We start from the raw sequence: 25,733 nt of genomic DNA on the forward strand, positions 1-25,733 counted from the left end.
CAACACCTCTCTAGTGACCCAGCCCCCCAGCAGAAGCTGGCCTGGGAAGCAAGAATCAAAGGGTACACCCATGCCAAAAGAACTAGCCTCAAACCAGGGTGTTGAATACCAAAATGCCTTTGATGCTATTGACAAAGGGAGAGGCAGAGTTAGAGTAGACAGGGGAGCCCAGGAGGAAGAGACTGCCTTCTTGTTTCTCTTGATCTCTACCTTTCCTTCCTGTCTCCTCCACTTGCTTTAGCACAAAACACTTTAGGTCTGATGTTAGAAGGCAAAGACTACTTGTCTCAAGCACAGGATTGGACTCCTTAAAGAATGGTTGGTTTAGTACCATCACCTGTGGACATTTGCCTTTAAATAAAGGAGTCTCCCACTCAGATTCAACTCTGAACTTCAGCCTTGAATAAGAATGTGTTGGACTCTGTTAAGAGCACAGTTCTTTCCAAAGTCCTCGAGTTTTGAAGTGAAGACAGGAGGTCCAAGGAAGAGGTAAGCTCTGTCCCCTAACAATCCCCATGGCACATTGAAGGTGACCTGCTACTGGAGCAAGGCCTGTCTACCTTCCAGCCACACTGGTACCCAGGACCTCACCGTGCTGAAGCAATCCTTGAGTTTGGGAACCCAGGAATTAGGATTACTCTTGCCCCATAGAAACTGGAACAGGAATCTTAGCACCTGAGAGCCAAGGTAGTCAGTCAGGATCCTGATCCCATGAAAGTCATTGTTGAACTGCTGTGAACTGTGTCTCAAGGCATCTCAACCACAATCTAATGAACAAGAGTGTCCGGAGTTGCCCATGGCAATATCTGACCTTTGAACTGCTGTCCTCCGTGTTCAAACCAGTTTGCCACTGCACCGTACCAGTTGAAGTACGTTGTTGCCTCGGCTCAAACAAAGAAGCATTGCAGCTACAATGCTTGAACCCCCGCTATAACCCCCAGCCTTTTTGTCACCGGTCAAACCAACACTAGCGTTGTTGCCAAAAACTTCAATCACAGCCTCGAACTGACTTGCTTTGCACAGCCTGACATCAGCCCATCCACCATCGAAGTTCGCCCCCTGCGAACCGAACCTGGTGATCCCCACGATCCAAATCACTTGAGACCATCGCCTCAAACTGAGCAAACAATTAGTTCGACTCAATATTTGCTTGCCGTCTGGATGACTGCAACTTACGCATTCAACCCTAAACTGCCAAGATACAGCAAAGACATTATTGCCTGATAAATTATCTCCCCTCTCTTCCCCAATTGGCCATTTCTGGGCCCTAAAGACTGGTTAGGTCACTAATCACTTTTGCATCCAAGAACAAATCCTTTTTGAAGGACATTGTGGTTTTATTCCCCCTATCTTGACTGCCCAAAGTGTTCCACTTTGCTATCTTTGCATATTCTGTTTTCTTTCTACAAGTGTTTTCTATTTGGTCATTATTGCACTAAGTGTGTGTTTAATTATGTTTAAGGAAATTAGAAACGGAACCACACACAACCACAAACAATAATGGACACAATTACGAATTAACAACCTTTGTAAAATCAATTTAATTTTGATAGCACACAAAGTAAAAAAAAAATATATATGTTTAAGTATACATTTATTTAATAGAACCTTGAGAGGATATTCCTTTATTTAGACGGTTACACTTTTCTGTTTGGGTTGCAACAGTTTCACATTCACAGCTCTCTTAAGCATATAGCCTACCCCTTGGGCCATGTTACCACAAAAGAAAAAAGAAGGTATATCTCTAAAATGTGCCTGTTTATGATTGGGATCACTCTTGTTTTGGAGAAGTGATGAAGGTCGAGTAGGCACTTTAGCCACTGCTCCTTCTTGTACTCCTATGGGGAATAAATTGTTTTTTTCGACAGCTCTAACCGTGGGTCCTTGGTGGATGCATGGAAAAGGAGGACTGGCTCTTTTGGGGGATCTTTATCCAAGCTGTCCGCAAGGCCATACTCTGTAACATCTCTTGCTGGGGGACTTCTTTGCTATCACCCTCCTGTAAGAGGCAGTGGGATGCGCCTAAGGGAAGGATCAGGTCTCACTTGTCATGGAAAATGCTCCCAAAAGAACTCAAGTCATTCCTCAACTGAGGAGAGAATCACGACGTCGGGGGCAGCAGTCAACAGCGATGGGCCTTTCAAAGGAGGCACACAAGTGTTGACGGCAATCAAAGTGTCTTTGAGGACTAGTTCACACCCAGGCATTTAGGCATGCCGATTGACTGTTTTTAAGATGCCCTGTTGGCTTTTTCAGGCATGGCGAGGTCTGTATTATTCTTTTTAAAGGCTCCGAAGAGGATGCTTCTCTTTTCTATGCCTAAAAGGCATCATATGTTTTATTTTCCAACACTCCACAGGTATGGCATACCACAGCTTAGCAGCCTGTAATTCATATGACTTTGGCATTCGATGACGCGTGTTTGTAGAAGGCATTTATTCTGTGAGTAGAGGATGGGTGGGGCAATGCCTTTTCAATTTGTTCTGGAGATAATCCAGTGCATATCTCTAAAGGGCTTTACAATATGCACTATGACATTTTATGAAGAAACCCCAAAATGACTTTTTTAAGCAGACAATGCTTGCTTCAGAGACACTCTCAAGCTACTAAGAACACAAGATGTGGGAAACAAGAAAACAAAATCAGTTCATGGCCCCTGAAGGTGAACAGATTCCACTACAGGAGACGGTAATGCTGAATACAAGGGAGAGTGACATCTCGCGCCATAATGAAGAGACAGATAGAAATGCACAGTGCTTGGCCTTGCCAAAGAATGGTAGCACTCGTCCACAGATGAGTAGCAGAGAAACAAGAAATAATCACACAGTGCCAAACACAGGGAAAGCAAATGAAGGGCACATACCTATAAAGATATACAAAAATGCAACCCAGAAACCCAAGATAATAGTGGCCGTGCAAGGTCGAAAACATCTGCTCCACAAACAAAAAAGCCCAAAAACCAGGTGAGATGCGAACAAGGGGCGGGGTGAGGTGCGAGAATCTTCATTAGAAATCTGCGAACGACAAAGTAATCCTGTCAAAACAAAACCACATCCATCAAGAGGTGCAGAGACTCCCCTAAAAAGATGGCAAAGCAGCAGGAGACGACTCACAAAGAAAGTGGGTTGATATCAGCGCAAACAGAAGTGGGAAGTTTAAGCCTGGAGGGAGCTACTAACCCCCTGCTAAATCTGTCCACATTTGAGGACGAAGATTCTGTCTTCTCAGAGAGTGATGGGATATGTAACATCACCATAGTTGACTCGGATAAGGAGGAATGTCAAACAGAAAATATAGGGGGAAAAAAGCTACCAATTCAAAACCCTGGAAACAAGAAGAACTAAACTGGCAAATAATTTGAATATGAAAGTGCCACAACAAGTCATGATGGAGACCTTGGTGGATCAATCAAGACGAGACATGCCCAAACAAGGTCCAAAGAAAAGGCTAAGATGAGCAGGCAGATCGATCAACCTGGGTCACGACGAGACTCGAGATTGCAGATAAAGTTGAATGAGTCGGAAAGTAGCACATACAAAATCTTAATTGAGTGAGTACTAAAAGCAAATGATGGCTTAATTATGGACCGTGCGAACGTAATGACACTTTTTGCATAGCGTGCCTCATTTCAAAGTGATCGAACCAAAAGACATCAAAATTGTAGACTTCCCAGTGAAAAGGAAAATGACAGGGTCTTCACATCAAGACCCAAGCAGTAACATCTCTAATAACAGCTCCTGATTATCTTAGATAATCAGTAAAAAAGCTTTGTGCTTTGACTTAAAGCAGTGCTTGCAAGTACCAGAGCCCCGAGGTGAGACAAAAAAGAAGTTCCCAATGCGTTGATAAAAGAACATAAAACAACTTAACTTGCATGATGAGGAAGAGGTTGAAAAACCACAAAGGCTGTCACCAATAAGTTTACACGGGCTCAAAGCTTTACGGTCTGTTATTCAAGGCAGACCACAGAACAAACTAAAAACAGACAACCCAAAAAAGGAACAACTGGAAACCAGACTAGCCATGGAAAAATCATGGTATTGGCTAGCTACGTCTTTGATAAAACCAGTAAAAGAATCGATTGAACAGAAGACTCACACAAGAGGGTATAAGATTGCCTCATGGAACACCAGAGGCTTTATACATTTGTTCCAGAATTTAGATCCAAAGTTCACATGTCTGGATATATTATGCCTCCAAGAATCCCTGCTCAGAGAAACAACAATATTAGATGGCTTTACGGGATACTTGAATAAGGCAGTGGAAGGAACAAGAGAGAGACCATCATCAGACCTACTTATGTTTATAAATAACAAAACTGCAGGAGTTGTGTTGAGAGTGATCAACCCCTCTTCCTTAATACAAATCGTTCTAATCAAAGAAAAAGAAACTCTGAATCCTAGAGAGAGAGAGTACAAGTGATTTTCAATGTATACTGGAACTTAAAACTCAAGAAGGAAAATCTTTCATTCAGACAATAATGAAATGGATAGACGATTTAAGAACTTAATGGGAAGACCCGAGGATTATCATATGCGGGGATCTAAATGTTGATTGCCTGGGGGCTACAAAGAGGGATGAAAAATCTTGCCATAACACCGAGAAGAACACCTGGACGAGGAAGTGGTTGGAAGAAACTAAGAACAGAGACATAAGAATGGTCAATGGGCAAGTCAAGTGTGACCTAATGGGGGCGAAAACCTGGGAACCTACGAGACCAAGTGTCACAATTGATTATTTCTTTGTTGACGGCCCAACCTTCCTTAGGGTGTTTTTCCAGTCACGGACAGGGATCACAATCCGCTAATTCTAAGCTACCAGAGGTCAACGGGCAAGGAGCTCAACGACAGTCCTAGAACCTGCTGGCCATGTAAGGTAAACCTAAATAATGGGCGCAAGAGGTTAAGGATTGACTCCAAATCACTACCTAAATTGGAAACCAACTTGCACAAAGGGCAACTAGCTCCGGAACAAGGTGTGGATTATGAATCGTGCCTTCTCGCATTTAGAGAAACATCACAGAAAGGGGACATGGTTTCGTTTAAGAGAAAGCATGTCTGTGATGAAGAGATTGTGAATAAAAAAAGAAACAACTGGCAAAAGACCTTAAATCAATAGATGCCCTAATGGACAGCAGCAGCAGGCAGAAGAAGAGGGCCTGCAAACAACAATATGAAACTTGGGTGAAATCTCAGAGCCATCTGCTGTATCGAAGGGATTCAGAATACGTGTGGATGGCCTTCAATAACAAAAACACGAAATACTTTTGGGTCCTTGATTAAGGGTAAAAAAAACGATTCCGGAGCACCACAGCTAAACCCAATCCAATAAGATGGTTGGGTGAACCACTTTGAAGTAGTCTGTGGACGAAGCATTCCATCAGAAATGATAAATGAAGATAGCCCAGAGTCTACCCTGTGGTCCATAGAGTTCAACAGAGAAGAAATGAAGCACAGCGAGCGCTTCAAGGGTACCAGGACCAGACGGCATGACAAATGTCATGCTAAAAGGGGCAATGGAATTGTGGACTGCCTTCTGCTATGTGTTGTTTAACAGAATCAACCAATTAAGAGCGATTCCTAACTAATGGAAAAAGGCAGTACTAGTCCCAATTTTGAAAAAATGGGACAGAACAAAACCAGGAAACTACTGCCCAATTTCATTACTTGATGTGCTGGGGAAAATCTATGCAGGAATACTACTTAGAGGGGATAATAATCTCTGGACATTTCGATCCCAGACAAACTGGGTTTGTAGAAAAAGTAGATTGTGGATTGAATCTTCTAATCATAAGCCTCCTAAAAATGAAGACCTTAAAGGAAAATGAAAAACTCTTCATAGCCTGCATATATATGAAGGCGGCTTTTGACAAAGTCAATATAAACATCCTCCGGTCGAAAATGGAAGAGAAAGGCTGCCCTAAAGATTTCGTGGCACCCATTAAAGCATTGCACACGGGAACATTGCTGCAGATCAGGTTAGACCGAGTAGGCAATCTTACAAAAGAAATACCTACCAGAATTGGTCTAAAACAAGAATGCCCCCTGGCATCAATCCTGTATAATTTCAATATCATGGATATGAGAGGAATGCTTGAACCTAGCAGATCTTGTTCCCCAAGAATTAATGGTTAACCAGAAGGTCACCTAACATGCGCAGACGACCTCTGGGCCTGCAACGAAAATTGGATGCTCTCCAGTCATACGCAGTACAGAACAAACAAAAAGTTAACACCAGTAAATATGAGGTTCTGGTAATCAGAAATCCACGCACAAAGTAGGAAAATCCTTTGGATAGAGCCTGGATAACATGAAAATGAGAACAAAAAAAATCTACAAAATACCTGGGAATAATCATAAGCTCAGACAGTAGCGAACATCCTTGGATTGACAATCTGCGGCGAAAAATGAACCAATTGACTGCAAAAGCACTGATTATAGTTAGAACATTTGGAAAATTCTCAGTCCAACCGATCATTATTTTTTATAATCAAAAGGTGGTGCCGACTATGACTTACGCTGGCAAAGCAGGAGGAATACCCTGGGAAATATGGGGAAAACTCAAAGGAGTTTTTTGGAAACAAGTACTGAGACTACCAAAAGCTGTCTCTATGGCCGTTGTTAGGCATGAGTTGGGCCTACATACACTGCACTCCTGAATTGTTTGGAAATCTTTGACAACCTTTCAGAAATTGCTGGAAATAGACTGTGCCTGCAATACAGAATCATCAAAATCTAAGGGGAAGGAATGACATTTTGGCCACTAAAACCTTGGAGAGCCAAATGTCTAGATACTCTCTTGAATCTCAATATCAGTGTTGAATCTTTATGTTCAAACCCAAACAGAGCCAAGATGGCAATTATATGTGCAGATTGGTCAGAAACAAGTACAGTGCTGTATATGACCTTCTGACAGGGGTTCCTAATATCACCCCAAATTTAAAAAAAAATCAGCAAACCCCAAACATAGAGATCCGATCCTTAAATTCAGGTTGAACATCTTGAGAACGAAGAAAAATCTCTTTAAATATGGAATAACAAGAGACAATAAATGTCGTTTTTGTGGCCTACAAGAAGTCCTTGAAGCATTAAACGCTGTTCTGCCAAGGTTTAAGAATGGAAAGAACAAGGTTCCTCTACGATGTACTAAAAAATTTATGTGGCCTGAATGCTGACCTATGGTGGGAATGCTTGTATGGGGGATCCAACACAAGAGCAACACATGCTTTGGGAGTTTTCCTGGAGGCGATATTTGGCAAAAATGTTGAAGGCATACCATTGGAATAGCCTATGTGGATATGGACTGACAGGGGTTGTAGTTAGCTAAGAGACGTGATAGCTTCGTATGAAATTTGGATTTAGATGCAAGTTTTAAGCGAGACGGTTCCTTAATTTTAATGGGAAGAGGGAGTAGACCGGGAAGTCTGAATGTATTTTATTTCTTGGCTAATGATGAGAACAAAAGGAGAAGCACATGTTTGTAATTTAACTAAATGCTTAATAATTTTTTTTTTTTAAATAGCTTTTTATGAAGAAACCCCACAACTACTTTCTTAAGCAGACAATAATTGTGGCAACTCAATTTTAAGTTTCAACATTTAAGTATGAGGTCATGTTGGGGTTGGTGTCACTAAACGGACTGGAAAGATGGAGAGGGAGGTGTACAGACATGTACAACCTTTATGCATGCTTTTTATATTCTGCAATTTTTCCATTTATTTGTACTGAATAGCACGGGTACTATAGGAATATTGGGGCTATGAGGTACAGGGGTTCCTGTGTATGTAGTGGTAGTGGATTTATGGAGAAATACAAACATCATAAGTGGAAGGAAAATGCAGCCAGCGCGTGCACCAGATGGGAAATGCACAGATTCCAGCAACAAAACTTATTTTGGAAGTCAATATTCGAAGATATTTAAATGTGTCGACTCTCCAAAGAGATACAGCCAGACGGATAGAGGAGAGTACAGAGGTTCCCCCTTTGGAGGACTTCTCAGAGTTCTCAAAAATGGTAGAAGAACAGATTCAGGCTGCAGATGCGAGCACAAATGAGGAAAAAAGGACCAATTGAGAAACATATTTAGGGAATTTAAAGAGGTTTTTGATAAAGGTGCATATGATTGTGGATTAACAGATTTGCATGTTGCCGCATTAACAGAAGGACATGGTAGGGAACCAGTATTTGTGCGACAATATAGGTTGCCTCTGCCATGTTTGGAAACACTAGCTGAAATAATATAAAATATAGAATCCAGAGGGATCATTGGCCCATTCATAGCACATCAAACACTCCCATATTAGGTGTGTTAAAACCTAACGGACAATGGCAGTCGTGTGAACATAGTTGACCACGTTGCCATCTCAACATGCTCTGCCGTCCAAACCCCCCTTCATTATCACCAGCATCAGATTTCGATGTTGGTGGTAATACATTGGACTTACCTTGGCTTCCACTTGCTAAAGCCTGTGGATCCATTCTTAATGTTGCCTGCTATGCATACATGGCCACCAGCGTTTACACAACTGCATTGAAGTGCAAACAGGAGGAGTAAAGGCAATTGTGCCCATTTTAACTGTGCTCTTTTCCATTTTGTAGTTGACGAAAAGAATACATGGAGGACATTTTTATACCCAAGTGCAAATGCAACATGCCCCCTCTTTGCCATTTACAATGTTTTGAAAAATGACCTCCACAGGCATTTGTCATAAAATAAAAAGTGGATTGATGTAAAAGCTTTCAGACATTGGAAACCTCTTTCATTGTTAAAATGTTGCTTTGTGAACAAAACATGGAACATTTGTACATGCATTACCTTTTGCTACACACAAGTAAGCGTTTCTTACCGGATGCAGGTACTTTTGGCTTCCGTACATAACATATTGAGGAGCTAGGCTATAGATCATATAGCTGGTATGTAGAACGATCAACAAAAGTATCATACAGAGAAATAAAAGCGCCTGGGGTCGGGTTCGACCTCGTCTGATCTTGTAAAGCTGTAAAGTAAACACACATAATTTAGATGATCATTGTTTATAAACGACAGCAAACATTACTTCTATTTCTTTGTCAAGGAAATGGGACAAGTCTACCTTACTTACCTGTAACAGTATTTCTCAAGCATTGGTATCTTTCATAGATTAACATGCTGAATATCCCCCGTCAGGCCGGGAATCCTCGGTTATTTAAAAATAAATGATATATTACAGGGCCTGTGGAAGCAGCCCTGTAGTTAGCGTTAAGTTGCTCGACCGGTAAGAAGAGCACTTTTTGGGTGGCTTATAACTTTGCCACCATGGACGAATCCTCACAAAACTTTGCAAAAGTAGTATATGGGCCCATCAGATTGAACCTGCGAAGCTTGGTGAGGTTTCGTGAAGGGGGGTGCGGGGTCAAAGTTATATGGGGATCCCAAAATGTGTGGTTTTTCCTATAGACACAATGGAAAAAGAAATGTGCTCACGCCTAAAGCCCAAACCGCTGGACGGATTTTCACAAAATTTGCAGCAGGAGCGGCGGCTTGGTCCTGAAAGAGTGCTTTTGTAAAGTTGTTGTAAATCCATCCAGTAGTCTTTTTTTTAAAAAGGCAAAAAAGTAGGTACACAATATTTAGCGGTATCTGGGTTCGGTCCGCGGACTCACTTCCCTGTTCGGTACGCGGACGAGCATCTGATTGGTCTAGAGGGCAATGTGATGTCTGCGGACATCAGACACGCCTTCTGATTAGATGGCGTGAGGTGCGTCAGACCTTTGGAAACACCCGCCATGTTGGATTCGCGGACAGCGTATTAAAAACACAACATTGCACTTGTCAAATTAATGAAACAATCTCTGGGGAGTTGAGGGGCAGTCCTGTGATGTTCGAGAACACCTGGAATGTTCGGGGGCATCTATGCACATTTCAGCATTACAGGGTTGGTGAAAAGCAGTTTCCGGATGGCTTGAAATAGAGGGGGCGGGGGGGGTGGGGGAAGGGAGAGTTCCTAAAATATTTTTAAGGCTTATAAATGTGGTGCCATTTGACGAATCTGGACAAAACTTTGCAAGAACATTTTAGACCTAGATGAATGTTTTTGCAAAGTTTGGTGGGATTTTGTCATAAGGAACAACATTAGAGGGGTGGGGGTTCTTAACGTTTTTAGATGGCTTAAAAATCTTTGTTGCCATTTGACGAATTTGCAGAAAGGTTTTCAAAGTCTGAACGGATTTTGCCAAGTGGGGGCTAAGTTATATGACTATTTTATGTACATACATTTTGACACTTTTCAAAAAATAAAACATGGGCGGATTTGCAGCAAACTCATGCAAGGAGCATTGGCAAGGACCTGAAAGCATGGTTTTGCAAATTTGTCCGTGTTTTATTTTTGAAAAGTGTCACAATGTAGGTACAAAAAATAAAATAAAAATGACATACCTTTGGTGACTAAGGTAAAGCCTGTGGCCATGGTCATTGGCCAGATTGCCTGGTTCAGGCCATGACTCGGACAATCTGGCCACTGCCCAGGTCCACGAGGGACTAGCAATCGGGTTAAAGTGGGCATGGCCACCAGGAACCGGCTATGTTTTAAAGGTTTTTGAAATTTTGATAGGTTTGAATGGGGTAAAAAAATTCTGCTTGTAGGTACAGGTTGAAATGCTGGATGGGATTGCAGCAAATATGCATGAGGAGGGTCAGCAAGAACTTCAAAGCATGGTTTTGTAAATATGTTCTATATTTTATCTTTTTGAAAGTGTGAAAATGTAAGCACTCAAAACAGTGATATACTATTGGAGTCTGGGGAATGGGCCTGGCCGTCAGCAAGGAGAAATGTGTACAATAATATTGGGGCATGCAGCATGAGCTAAACAGTAAGTTTGAAGTAGGTTTGAATGGGAAAAACGATTCCGATTGCGGTTACAGCTTGCAGTGGGGGACTAGATTACCACATACTTACGCAACAAGCATTAGCAAGGACCTAAAAACATGTTTTCTGACATGTATGTCTTGTATTTCATTTTTCAAAAGTGCAAGAATGTAAGTAGAAAAACTAGTTATATACATTTAGTGTCTGGGTAGTGGGCAAATGTGCACTCTGATTTGCCTTTTGAGGAATGTGGCATGGCCGAAGCCCATGTGCAAGGATTTGGAGACTGGCCATGGCTGCAAGCCATGAGCACTGGCCATTGGTTACATTATTAGGGTACAGTGGACATTGAGCTAGGATGCAGGGTAGGTGCAGTGAATAATAGGGGTAGTTTGGTTTGGCTGGGCTCATGGTGGAGCCTTATGCTGTAGGCAATAAACAATGATTTTCATCCCGAGCATGCACTGCTGATAATGACAGACAGTATGTGTTGCACAAAATATGTTTAAGGGAGGTTTATAGTTGTTTCATATATATGAAAAGAGGAATTATTAATAACTTATATACAGTGATGTAACAACATGAACCATTTTCATTTATAAAAACCTATTAAATTGACAGAAAAAACGTTAAGAGGATTGTCACAGTTAAGATGCATCCCACCCTTGGGACTCCTCTCCTTCAGTATTTAGCCAATGACGTCCCCACCTTGGCATCCAAAATGCAGATGCAAAAGATTTGTAGAAGATTGTTAAGTGGCAGTTGATGTGTGGATGCTTAATATGGTCATAGGGTTATATGTACAGTTTTTGGAAGTGATTGGTGAATGGATGTTTAACTGTTTGAAAGCAGGCATTGAAGGGCTGTTACAAATATAAAATTAAAAAGGGTAGAAGGGCTGTGCGATGGTGTGCATGTGCCATCCGGGTCGTTTAATGATCCATGGTCTGGAAAAGGGGACTGTGGAGACCGTGGATTGTTATAAAGGTCCATCGATTATGGTCCTTATTGTATGCTAGAGAAAAGTATTTGTGACAGAAAATTGTTTGTCCTTTTATATTTTTCTCTAGTATACAATTGTCCATTAGCACCCTGGGCGGGCGAGCCAGTCAATCATGTGGCTAGGAACGCGGTCTTGAAACCCTGGTACAAGCCTATGTTCCAAGCTGCCTGACGACCGGCTCTCCCCGCCGTCATCTCGACATGGCCACCCTCCGCCCCTTTTTTATTTCTTCACCCCCACCACTCCCTCTACTTACCTTCTATCAGTAGTGGCGGCTGGTGCCGCTGCTGCATTCACTCCTTCTCTTCGCCTCCCGCAGGCCGCCATGGAAAGGGAGCCCTGCATTCCCTTTCCATGGCAGCCATCTTCAAAAAGGATATTCCTTCCTACAGATGAGCACCGTCCTTTACCACTTTGGCAACCCGGGGTGCTAATGGCCTTCATCCCCCGTTGCATGGGCTGGAACGGGGGATAACAGCCTGGAGCCCTCGTTAACCGCCCTCACTTCACTTGGGCCGATAACATGGGCTGTCGGCTCGTTATCCCACGTTCCAGCCTCTGCTAATGCTTATGGAAATGGTTGAGAATCTTTTTGAGTCCATCTACTTTATTGAGAAATGTAAAGTAGATGGAGTTTATAAGATTATTTCTTTTAGTTCTATTTTTTAACTGTGAAAGGTGGTTCCTAAAGTAACATTTCTTTTATTGATTTTTTTTTTTGCCAGAGAGGTCTGTGAGGAACTCATGGTGACAACAAGACAGACAAGTGATCACAGTTCAAGGGTGTTTATTGAACAATTAATTATATGATATGATAGTTTATTTACATAGCGCCTATACACAATGTGTTTCAAAACGCTTCAAGGCAAGGGAGGGAACAAGAGAAAATACAATGACATTCTTACAGGACATGAACAGTAAGGATGTGAAATTAACTAGCATACTCAGCCTGACAACATTTCAGATAGTGCAAGAGCTAAGACATAGATAAGGAAAGGAGGTGGAGAGTGGGAAGGAAATGGAAACAGACAGGCGATTACCGTACTAGGCCTGACCACAACATATTACGTGCACTCATCAACGCCAGATCTCTATCAGCACACGCACTAGACATTGCATCACATAATCTAGACTTCCCAGCCATAACAGAATCCTGGCTCCACGTCGCAGCTGGCCCAGCCCTGGCCCTCACCGTTCCAGATAGCTACTCAGCCAAAGGTGGAGGCGTTGCAATCATTGCAAAAACCTCTCTGAACATGAAAGAGACACCCATCACTCCTATTACTTCTGGAGAACTGCTCCCAGTAAAGATCTCGCTGTCTGCTACTGCCACACTGCATATCCACCTCATCTACAGACTGCCAGGGCCTGTACTCTCCTTCGAGAACGATGTAACATGAATACTACCCTCCAATGCCAAACCTAAATCGCAAACCATTATACTGGGTGATTTCAACTTAGGTCTCACTGACCCTCTGGACAATAATGCCCTAGCTATTGCCAACACTATGATATGATATGGCATTTATAACGCGCCGATACACAAGTGCTTCAAGGCGCGACGAGGCAAGGGAGGGGAAACAAAGGGAAGACACAAACAACGATCCTAAAAGGCCAGGTGACATTGAGATCGTGCAAGTGCAAGGGTGGGGGGAAGGGGAAAAGTGCAGGGGTAGGGCAGGGGCAGTGCAGTACATAGGATAACAGTAAAGAGAATTTCAGTTCTCTGTGTCTCGCACAGGATCCTGAATCCTACACATGTGAAAGGCCATATACTCAACTGGCTTGCTGATATCAACTGCAACTCAGCCATCATATCGAACGCTCCCTGCCCATGGTCACATCACCATCTGATAACATTCAATATCAATACCAAGATTAGCTGGACTAATCTCCATAAACAAGTCCCAGCTGCCCAGTCTAGAAATAAACAGAACATAACGGCCAATAACTTACTACCGTTATTGCAACCCGTCTTAGCAATACAACACACAGGTAATCCTGACCCGACAAAAATTACCAAACAATATAATGACTCTATACTTGCATCCATTGACCAATTGGCTCCTCTTGCCTTACGCAAAGCCAAACTACCTGCCCACCTAAATGGGTGGTTCACTGCCACACTAAAAGCACTAAAAAAAGCCAAAAGAAAGGCTGAATCTCTCTGGAAAAATCACCTACCGAACTAAATAAAAATGCTTTCAACAGTGTTGCCCGTGAATACAAACAAGTCCTCCTAGCAAAAATCTTGCTGTAGAATGACAGAATCACCAAGGCCAACTCAAAAACAAAGGAATTGTTCTCAATCCTTAGAGAACAAGAAACCCCCATTCCCCTGGTGGAAAGCTGCAATAAGGATGCAAGCTGGTATCTGAACATTCAAAACCCTCTGCATTGTCCACAATGCTTTCTGGGGCCTGGGTCCAAAATACCTTCAGCTATCCCTCCGCAAATACCTCCCTGCTCGAGCTCTTCTACCTCCAACTCCCTCAGGGTCAGTAGTTTTTCAAAGAAACAAGCTGGGGGTAGATCTCTGTCGTCGGCTGGGGCCTCCCTCTGGAACGGCCTCCCTGCCACTCTAAAACTTGAGGAGAACCATCTCTGGTTCCAGAAGCACCTCAAGACCTTCCTCTTTTCTTCTGCCTTCGCTCCCCCTCTCCCCTGCTGATCTGTTCTCTCTTGGCACCGTGCACCTGGCCACCCTCTGTCCTCCGCCCAGGTACATGCTCACCCTGCCACCTTGCACTGGGGTCTGTATCTGTACCCATACAGCCCCCCCCTTTTCTTCCTGCACTTATCAGACCTACCCTGTCTGCTGCCTTAAACCTAGCACTTGCAAATTGCTGGCTGCACTACCACTGTTTGTTGCCTTTATTATTTATGTATTGTTATTTATCTGTATCTCCTCTGCTTCGCACTTTCCACTTCTCCCCCCTTCCATGCACTTTTCCCCTTCCCCCTCTCCCATGCACATGCGTGTTCTCAATGTCACTGGGCCTAGTAAGATCGCTGTTTTGTTCTCCGTGTTCCTTTCCCTGGCCTTGTCGCGCTCTGAAACACTTGTGTACAAGCGCGATAGAAGTAAAATATCAATATAGAGATCATTCTCCTTGACAAAATCACTCAGCTCCAGTCAAAAATTGTAGCGAAAAGGAAAACCCTAGCTAATCTCACTGACGCTCTCAGTCACCAGGCAAACGCCCCAAATAACATTAAAGTGCCACAATTCGAATCCACTGAGGTCACCAACACTGAAGTTTCCCCAAATCATCTCAATTCTAAAACCATCAAGGTGTCAAATTGACCCCTGCCCGCCTTCAGTCATCAAGGACTGTGCACCCCAACTCACTTCTTTCTTCACCAATCTCATCAATGCCTCATTCAAAAACAACTGCCTCCCCACAGATCTAAAAAAAGCTTGGGTATTACCATTATTGAAAAAGCCTACCCTTGAGCCTACCTTCAAATTCAGAAATACCTTGAAACCAATAACATCCTTGGGCTAGGACAGTCTGGATTCTGCCCAAGACATGGGACGGAAACAGTGCTCCTGGACTTAAAAGTCCAAATGGACGACTTGAAAGATAAAGGGAAGTTAGCGTTGCTCCTGCTACTGGACCTCTCTGCTGCAATCGATCTTGTGGATCATAACATCTTATGCAAACACCTGTCCTCCGCCGCACAGTTCTCCCCCAACACCACCCGGATAAAATCTTTCCTAATGAACAGAACAATGAAAGTCTTTTCCCCCAAGGCAGAAGCACCTCCTACCATTGTCTCATGTGGCGTACTCCAAGGTTCATGCGCATCTCCAACTTTGTACAACATCTTTACAAAGCCCCAGTTTGACCGTCTTGATGGCTTGGGTGTCACCTACACTAACTACGCAGACGACACCCAAGTTCTCATACTTATCACAGGGGACCGCGACACCACACTGCCACACTCAATGCCATCTACCTTACTGTCCAAGCATGGATGGCGCATCATGGGTTGTGCTTGAACAAAAGACCGAGCTGCTCCTCGTAGGCTCTCTACTCAGGCTTGCCAAACTAAATGACGCCTTCAAATCCTTTAACACTGATGGCAACACCATCATAGTCTCTAACAAAGTAAAAACACTGGGTTTTTATTTGGACTGTTAGGGAGAATTCTCTCTTTAGGCTGAATTTCCTAACTTAGTGAGTCCCCCAGCAGCTTTGCTGGATTCCTGGAGTTTGTTTTTTCCTCCTGCCAAGAGTGAGACTCTTTTTCTCCCACTCTTGGACATGATTGATGGTATTCTTTTGACTGGTGATGTGTTTTATGGGCTATGGGGTCCTTTACTCCATAGGGTCTCATGTGTTTTTCCTATGTGTGTTACACCGCACCCTACGTGCAGTAACACAGGGGTGTCATAGTGACACCCCACCATAGACTCCATACCCTGGGACTGACTACTGTCTCCCAGGGCATGTAAAGTCACCATTGGCTTTACTAGTCCCAAATTATTAACAGAAACCAGTACAAACCATCATATTGTGGACGTACTGGTCGGGGCAATTCGATTGCCCCGGGGTCTGTTAGTCGAGGGGGCACGTCTCCGTCCCCCCTGATCGAGTTTTGGCTGGTGGCAGTGGAAACTACTTTTTATATTCGACCGCAAATATTTCCCTATGGGATTTTCCCATTGTTCGAGGCTACCAATTACTAGAGTGCCATCTGCGTTAAGCGCTCACCGCTGTCTGAAAATAAGTGGGGCTTTACTTAAGACTTGTCTAATATTCTTTTAAGGGAGTGTATATCTTTTAGTGACCGTGTTTTTGAATTGCTTACTATTAGTGCCTGTGTGTTTTTCTAGATGTGGTTTTAAATAAATAATTATATCTCTTTTACACCAAGCCCTGGTCAGTGTTTACTTGTTCTATTGTGTGCTCTTGACCTATTGTGAATACTCTGTATACTGCCTAACTCTTCTTGAGGGAAGTCTGACTGCTCAGCCACAGCTACCAAGTGAATCTGTGTGGTACAGACTGCTACCAAGTGGGTTTACTGCCAAACACCTGTAGTCCTAAATCTTTTGCAGTGGTCCCAGAGGGAACTGCACAGGTTTCTGCCTAACAGACTCATCTCTTACTCTCTCAAAACAAGTAAATAGCACAACCTCAGCTACAACCTAGACCTGTAAACTCATCACGCATGCAGACCATTTTTATCACCCGACAGCTGTATTACTTTGGCAAGAGCCCCAGTCCTGACCCAACTTGACTACTGCAACGCATTATGTGCCAACACGAATACCTATAATATTCGTAACAAACTCCAAGTTCTGCAAAATAACGCCCTTAGAGCTGCTCTCAACATTCCCAGATCAGCACATATCTTTGCAACGAGACAAAAACTCCACTGGCTGCCGATACAAGAACGTATCACTTCCAAAACACTCACCTTGACACACAAATGTCTTCACTGGGTAGCCCCTGCATACCTATGTGACAAAATCTCAAAACCACATCCTGCTAGGCCTACAAGAGGAGCCTACTTGCACCTCCTCGCCACGGCAAGATTCAAGCTCCAAAAAGCAGGTGGCAGTATTTTTTTTTTTTAATTGTATTTGGTTTGAAATCTACATACAATAGACAAGAAACCTTCACAATTTGATACAAAACTTTCAAATACAAAACTTGCAAATCAAACAGTTTCTTTTCCAAGATAAAAAGAGAGGGGAAGGAAGGAAGGAAAAAAATGGAGAATAGGAATAAAAGAAGGTAAAATTAAATGCAAGAAAAAAGTCAGGATAAAAGTATTGAGAAGGCAAAAAAAAAAGAAAACTGCCTCTTTTCTCATCCCTGATTCATTAGAAGTTGCATTTTAATTGGGAATTATGTAATTCTCCCTGATGAGACAGCTCCCTGTCTCTTTGTTGTGTCTAGGAGACCCCCCTCCTAATCTTGTATTTTTCAGGAAGTAGGTTAATTTATTGCCCCAAGGACTTATTTTCTTGATGTTTATTGAACTTCTCGCAGCAAGGATATATAGGTTCTTCCTCAATCCTTCTTTCCGGTTGGCGTGCTTTATTCCACCAGATATAAGTATCAAAGAAAGCTTGCCACCGCTGCTGTAAACTGTGTTTAATGCCTTGATATTATTCTATGCCACATATTCTCTGATGTCAACCAGTCAGATCTTTCTACAAATCTTCCTAGTATTTTCACCCTTAGGTCCCACGTTCCTTTGCATTCAATTAATAAATGCCTCAGGGACTGATTTTTTGGAGGCGCACATCCCTCACAGTATTTCACTGCCCGATCAGGCTTTTTTCGTATTTCTAATATTTCCCCCGTGGATAGTACTTGAAGTCTCACTCTGAGAAAGTTACTCCTAATTTTCTCATCCGGGAACTTTTCTAAGTACCTAGGGAGAGCTCCCAGTCTCTTGACAACGACCAGAAAGGTATTCTTTGGAGCTGATGATATTGTTTTCCCTATTGTATCCATCCAAACTAATAGTTCCAGCTCCTGTTTTACCCTCAGGGGGTTGTTATCCAGTGTTTCAGGACTCGGGCCCATCCTGGTCAGCGCAGTTTTTGTTTTCAGTTCCAGTCCCTGCAAAATCCCCGATTTCAATTGGTTATGATGTTCCTTGATATCCTCATACAGAGAGCCACTTTTGGGATTTATGATCTCCCTATAGAATGACATCAATTTCCATTCTACTAGGCAGTTCAAGGACTTTAATCCAAGTTCAAATCGCAGCTGCCATCCTGATGTTCTCCACAGTAAGTTTAAGGCTCTCTTCCAAATTCTACCCTCCACTTTGGCCCAATTTAGATCCCACAGTTGTGGTTTGGCTTCTAAGCCATAGAGTTATATTGGCACTATCTTGACCAGATAATATTTTATAATTGGAACAACTGAGAATTTACAATATCTGCCTCTGATTTTAATCAAATGGGGAATTAAAAAAAGCACATCTTTTTTCGGTTTTGTGTTTGGCTGGTCTTGCATAGATCTTATAACCCAGGTATGTAAGGTCTTCGACTTGTGGGATTTTGTGTCCATCCAGGACCAATTGCTTAAAGTTAACCTTTTTCCTTGGGTGCTTAAATAAGCAGATAGCAGTTCTATCGAGCAGGACAATGTCGTCCACGTAGGCCAGCCAGAATATTTTCCTTCCATTAAGTACTGGACTGGCCAACATGGACGAGATCAAATGTTCCCCTGCATCAGCAAGAAATAGGTTAAAGAATGCGGGTGCACCTAAGCAACCCTGTCTTACCCCTCTTTCTACTGTGACTGAGTCTGAGAGATGACCCTTGTTATCCAAGCGTACCCTTACACTTGTTCCCCTGTGGAGTTAGTTCCATTAACATTGACAGGAGCGTCTCCGGGATTCCCTTTCTCCTGAGTTTATGCCATAGCCTTGATCTATCAATTTGGTCAAAGGCCTTGGAGATCTCTATCCAGGTCCCAAATAACGGTGTGACTCCCTTGACCATTGTTGTTTCACTAAGGAGATTTAGCATAATCCCATTCAGGGCCGTTGATAGTCCCTTTCTAAACCCGGTTTGGCATCGGGATAGTACCTCCTCCCGTTCTACCCAGACCGAAAGCTTGTTTAGCAGAAGCCTCATGAATATTTTACTTTCAATATCCAGAAGGGTGAAAGGCCGGTAATTCGAAGGATTTGATCTATCCCCCTCCTTAAAAAATGGTATAACAAATGCTGTCTTCCAGGACGGGGGAAAGCTCCTCTGCTGTAGAATCTCAATAAAGAGTCGTTTTAATATCTTTGCCCAAAGTGATGGATTTTTTCTAAGTACCTGATACGTAAGGCCGTAGGGACCTGCTGCTCTTGATGTTGAGGCCTTGGATATTACCTCCATGATCTTGTCCTCCTCTACTTGCAATTTCCACCCCTGATCTAGTTGCAAGCAGGCTGGCTCCTTTAGTACCTTCCCAAAGCTGTTTGTAAGATGTTCTAACCAGCCTTTTTCAGGCACCAGATTGCATAGCGTGCTGTTAGATTGAGAGTCTAGCTGTCGTATTACTGACCAGAAGCTTCTTGAGTTTGAGTTTGAGACAAGTTGTAACATTTACTCCCCTTCTCTTTGATGGAGGAGGGCTTTATGGTTCTTTACCCAGGCCTTATAATTTCACCAAACTATTTTTATTTGCAGGGTATAGGATTCTTGATCCAGTTTTTGAATCTTTAGTCCTGTAATATTTTTTCTCAGATTTCTCTTTCTTTCTCTGGTTTCTTCATCAAAGCTATGAAGATGTTTATGTTTTACATTGTTTAATGGTGGTTTTGGGGGGGTTAGTGACCATATTACATTCACAAACCTTTCTGGTTGACATAGCTCTTGGGTCATCTGCTCTGAGATTTTTTGTAGTTTTTTGTTTAGCTCTTTCCCATCCTGGCCATATTTCATCAACCTTACTTTCCCCTTTATCCCCATCATTTCTGAATTATGGCTTAGCTTTGTCAATACAGGGCCGTCTGTGAATGAAAGTTCCAACCTCGATGGAGACTCCCTCCTTCTTGTTTTACTCTTAATTCTGATTTACCGGTGAATAATCCCTCACTGACAAAGATATAATCTAGTACAGAGGCAGAGTTGCCTCTGTGCCATGTCATACAAGGTTGCTCCTCCTCTTGATTAGTGTTATTTAGCATTTTTAAGCCCCATGCCTTTCTGAACTCTAACCAAGCCCTCCCTTTATTGGAGGGCATGCACTTCTCTCCCCCCTCAGGTCCCCTTTTGTAATGCACACATTCTGCATTAAAGTCTCCCGCCAGCAGAATGTCTGCTTCTTGCCACTTTACTTTGATCTTTCCCAGTAGTTCTGCTAGTTTTCCCAGAAAAACCTGAATTTTAGAGGATGCAGGATTCCAATAAACATTAATCAAAATTAAGGCGGTCTCTTTCGGATCAAGGGTAAAATGGACTTTACAGGACAATATTCCTATTTCATCTTCCCAGATTTGGGTGGAATGTTTGATCGTGCCATTTTTGATAGAGATAATCAGACCCCCTGCCGGCCTCCCTTTTGCCTTTTAACTGGCTGGTAAGCAGAATGTTGTAAATCCTTATATCTCTATTGGATTTACCAGCCAGGTTCCTTGGAATACCAAAATGTCCATCTTTCCAAATAGATAATCTTTTGTTTCTTTCACCCTGAACGTGCTGGAACCTCTTGTGTTCCAGCTGACCATATGCAATCCCTTCTGCCTACAGGCTCTGGGTGCCTAGGCCCATACTTCTCAGGACTTGTGTCAGGATGTCAGGTAGAGCCGCCAATGTTTTTTCCTGCATTGATGATTGTTGAGCAGCTATTCCTTTCCCTTCTACACCTCGCCCCCGAGGGCCCCTTCCATCCCGCTGCTCCACCTCCTTTGTCCATTCCTGTTGGTTTTGTTGGGCTCGGGGGGAGCTGGGGAGGGAGGTATGCACTGCTAGACCTTCTTGTTCAAGCTCTATGCTTGCCTTTAGAATTGTGGATTGTGCTTTTTTTTAGCTCAAACCGATTTCCATCATAAACAAGTTTTTTCGATCAGGAAATTTCACATATTCAATGTCCTCCGTGGAGAATAAGTAGAGGCATCTACTTATTTTTACTTTTTTTAAAATATGGACAGTAGCACCATTCTACTAAGGGATATAGATTTTGATGTTTTTGATGTCATCTTCAGCCATAGTTTTGAAATTTCAAAGCCAGTGGGAGTTGTTTCATAGTTAGCTGGTTCTATGTTCTGCCTCCCCAGTTCCTCTCCGGTTCTTGTTTCTGGAGGTCCCACTTTCTTCAGGCTGATCTCTTTCATTTCAGATTCAGGAATAGTCAAATTTTCCATTGCCCAAGCTCATGACCACCCGGGTTGAGGACTCTTGCTGACCCTTCATTTGCGGCGTCAGCTCATTTATCTTCGCCTTTTCAAATATTGGGGCTATTTTTATTTTTGTACCCTGACAGATTTTTGCTATTTTTGATGAAAATCGGGGCAAGTTTCAACTGTTTGTTGCTTTGAGTCTTTGAGTCCTCATCAGGTTTGGTTAGAGCCTCAGTTTGTAGGCCAATGCTCACACCCACTATTTTCGGTATAGTCGTTGAGGCTTCTTGTCCCACCCTTTTTGTGCCCATTTGTTTTTGAGCCCGATTCTCTGGGCTTCTCTACACTATTTCTTGCCAGCCCTCTGCCTCCATTTCCCGATCTTTTGTCCTATTCTGCTTTTTTTCCTTTTCTGAGGTGCCATGCTTGTTTTCTTCACTGGCCGTTTCCATTTTCTGTTTTATTTTGTTTTTTTAATATTCTTTCTAGTTTTTTTGTCAGATGGGGGCGACTTCCTGCTCGTTGCTTTTCCTTTTCGTCTTTTCTTTGTCTTTCTTCTTCTCCTGTAATTGTGATTACTTGGTTCTATCCAGTATGTATTTGAATCATTTAGGGTGTCTCCGTTTTATCCCCCATTATGCTTTTATTCTCTTTTCCAAAGAACTCTTGCTCTTCCATTATTGGGGCTGTCCTCAATAGCTTTTCTATAGTTGATTCCGACAGGGGCGTATCCTCGGACTCTTTGGATTTATGTTCTCCAGACTGGCTCTCTGCGTCTCTTGTTGATGGTTTTTCCCTCCAGTCTCTCAAGATCTTCTGAATCTGATCTGCCACTCATTGGTTAGTTGCAGTACTATTACTGCTTGCGACTGGACCTCCCCTTTAGTAGCTCGAAGACCGAAACTAAGGAGTTCAAAACATAGTTTAGAGCGCTCAATGTTGTGCCACTTGGAGTTGGGCTAAACTCATGTTCTCCATTCTTTCCCTCCCCAGAGTTTCCATTGTGGGCACCTTGCATTGGGGCTTTTCTCCCTTCTGTCACGATATTGCTTGTTCCCAGATCTCCCTGGTCTTCTGCCTCACCCTCTGTGATTTCATGCAACTGCTGTTCTTCATCCCAGATATTCTCCCTCCTTCCATTTTCTTCTACCGGATGGGTCCAATTGGTATTTGATTGTTCAACCAATTCATCCAAGCTTCTGCTCCTTCTCCTCTCAAAATATTCTTTCATTTTTTTTAAATGTTTTTGGTAGTGACCGTGTATTCAAGCCCTCTTTTCCAGTGGTGTATTCGGTCCGTTTGACTTTCTTTGCCGTTAGCCTCTTCTTCCAGCGTCTGGTTTACACTGTGAACTTGAGCCTCAATTGAGAGCTGGTTATTTGGCCTATTCTCTGGTTCACCACCCACTAAGGGCGACCCCACTGTCGTGCAGTACGCCACCGGTTCCAAATTGGAGCCGTACCATTCTGGCACCTTTGTCAGGTTCAGGTGAGCTGTGCTCCTTAATTTCATTTTTGGAAAGTATGCCCAATGAATCAGGCGATGCATGATGGAGCTTTTTTTCCCCTTTTCCTCCTTCCTTTTCCCTTTAGTTTTTTCTAATAAATCCTGCCGCGCTTGCAGAGCACGGATGTTGTTGCTCGCATTCACATTGCGGCTGGGATCAGTAGTCCACTATTTCATGGTCTCTGCGGTTTCCGGCGTAATGACCTATATCAGTTCAGGTAAAACTGATGCAGTTTTTATTTTATTGGTTCTACCATGCAGACAATCTGTTGGTGCTGCTCTCCCACACTCACGTCACAGGTAGGATTGATTTTCTGCTATTTATCAGCACTTATGTTGTAACTAGTCACTTATAAGTCAATCATCAACCTAGGTTGCCGCGGTTTCCCGTTTACTTTCACTTTCGCAGCATGGCCCTTCTTACCCCGCCCCCTTCTGTTTGCAGTCTATTTATTCCACAGTCAATGCAGCGTTGGTACGCGCAATAAGGGAAAGGGGAGGGGAGAGTGAGTTATACGTCGGTTTTAGGCGAGCTTACCGTTTTTTCCAAACTTTGGACTGCAGTAAGTAATACGCCAGGTCCGCAGCTTCTTCCCTTCTTCTGTCTTCCGAGCTTCGGGTTCAGCCTGCTGAACACGCCGAACACGCAAAACACTCTCTTCTCACTCAGCTCCACTTGAGATTTTGGTGAGTTGATGTAGGCACTCCTCCCCCTTGTCAGGGCAGCCACTGTAGAAAGACTTCACAAATGCACAGCAGAGTAGAGAACACGCAAAACACTCTTCTCACTCTGCTCTCCCACAACTGCAAGCAAACTATGGAACACCCTACCTCCAATTGAGAGCATAAGAATGCTTTTGGATATTCTGCAAACAGCTTAAAACATACTGGGGATGGAAGGAGCTTATAGGAAGAGTGGACCCCCGCACTGATCTGTTCTCTCTGTTGACCAAAGTTCTTCCTGCAGCCTGGTTTTGAGGTTGCAGTGGGACAGAGCTCCTGAAATCCTAGTGGTTGTGAAAGTAGAGTTGGGTTTGGAACTTTGGTTACAATGGAGCTGGATATGGCAGTTGCCAAGTGGTATAGTAGTACCCTAGTATGACTTTCCAATAACTGCTGGACACAGTTGGATGTTAAGGTTGGTCGAATTTAATAGTGCGTTTGTCAGGTCACAGTTACTGCCCAAGTTGGGCAGCCAAAGTTGCGTACAGTTGCATATTAGGTATATGCCATTTGCATGTCAAGAATTGGCAACACGTGTTTCAACCTAGGGTCTTTCTCAAGGCTGTGCATTGGTATGATAGTGACAGCGCGTGCAAGTATCATGAATGAGTACCGTGAGAGACATTGTTTCATGGTGATATGTATATACATGTTTGTGTTTGATTATTTGACATGTTTACAGTCGCAATGGTTAATACAAGATGTTTGTCAGATTGTTGAAGACACATAAGATAGCAAATCATTATTTGCTTAATGAAGTCGATGATTGGTTTGACATCAAATGAGTGTTAACTTTATTAAACCCAACTCTCAACTTAAAATATACCCCTTTACTCAAAGATTGGGTAATTAACGCACCCCACTATTGTCTGTTGTACATAGCGAAATCCCACTAGTCATCCTTTGAATGCCAATATGCAACCATGTAAATAATGTATCTCAACGCTTAACCTGTATATTTTATGCTTTATGTCTATTGTATGTATGCAATCTGAGTAACAATTGTAAACTTTTCTGTAAGTGAGCGCCCAGATGCATTTGGGCTTGGCGCGCTATATAAGCAACTAAATAAATAAATAAAGTAAGACGGCCAAGGGAAGAGCCATGCCCTATGGCATTGTGAATTGTGAAAGACTAAGAAGGCCAAGGGAAGAGCCATACCCCTTTGCATTGTGAAAGCCTATGAAGGCCAAGGGAAGAGCCATATGCCCTGGCATTGTGACTTATGAAAATCTGAGAAAGCGGCCAAGGGAAGAGCCATACCCCTGACATTGTGATTTGTTGAAGGCAAAAAGAAACCAGAGGAAGGGAGTCAATCTCCCTGGTGTGTGTGAACTGTGATGAATCCTGCAGAATCCTCACAAAAACCCACCCTAAAGTTTTCTCCCAGGTGGCCAGGGGAAGGCAACCGCTACCTGATCCTAACCATGTGGTGGAATTAGCCGGGATGATCATTTGGGAGGAGAAAGGCCCCAAGGGAGGCTGAGGATTCCGTTGGGTGAGACGTAGCATTTGTCTTCCTCAGAGGAAGAGATGTCAGTGATGACTTGCTGTCAAAGTGAGATTTTCTGTTCTAAACCTATTTATTCTGGGGATTGAGGAACTGGTCCTAATCAATCATTTTTACGACATAGACGATTCCCTCATAAGGTTGACCACATCTATAATGATAACTTCTTCGTGTTGACTTCAGGAGCTAAGTGTGAACATCAGAATAATAACATCTTAACTTCTAATAAAGTTAACACTCCTTTGATGTCAAAACAATAATTGACCTAGTTTAAATCTGTTTCTGAAAACATGATTAATAATGGAAGTGAAACAAATCAATTTAAACATAATGCA

At 42.9% G+C, this 25,733-nt stretch overlaps 1 protein-coding gene across 2 annotated transcripts in view; it reads right to left on the reverse strand.

Annotated features, from left to right (window-relative positions):
• The window catches only part of LMBRD1 (LMBR1 domain containing 1), a 1,758,308-nt gene that overhangs the window by 161,081 nt on the left and 1,571,494 nt on the right, over positions 1-25,733 (reverse strand). For both annotated transcript variants that reach the window (XM_069606201.1, XM_069606202.1), the window contains one exon: positions 8,846-8,995. In XM_069606201.1, the coding sequence (XP_069462302.1) occupies positions 8,846-8,995 (150 nt within the window). The remainder of the gene's footprint in view (positions 1-8,845; positions 8,996-25,733) is intronic.

Source organism: Ambystoma mexicanum, chromosome 4p (genome assembly GCF_040938575.1).
Source record: "Ambystoma mexicanum isolate Mex_15411 chromosome 4p, UKY_AmexF1_1, whole genome shotgun sequence".
Lineage (NCBI taxonomy): Eukaryota > Metazoa > Chordata > Amphibia > Caudata > Ambystomatidae > Ambystoma > Ambystoma mexicanum.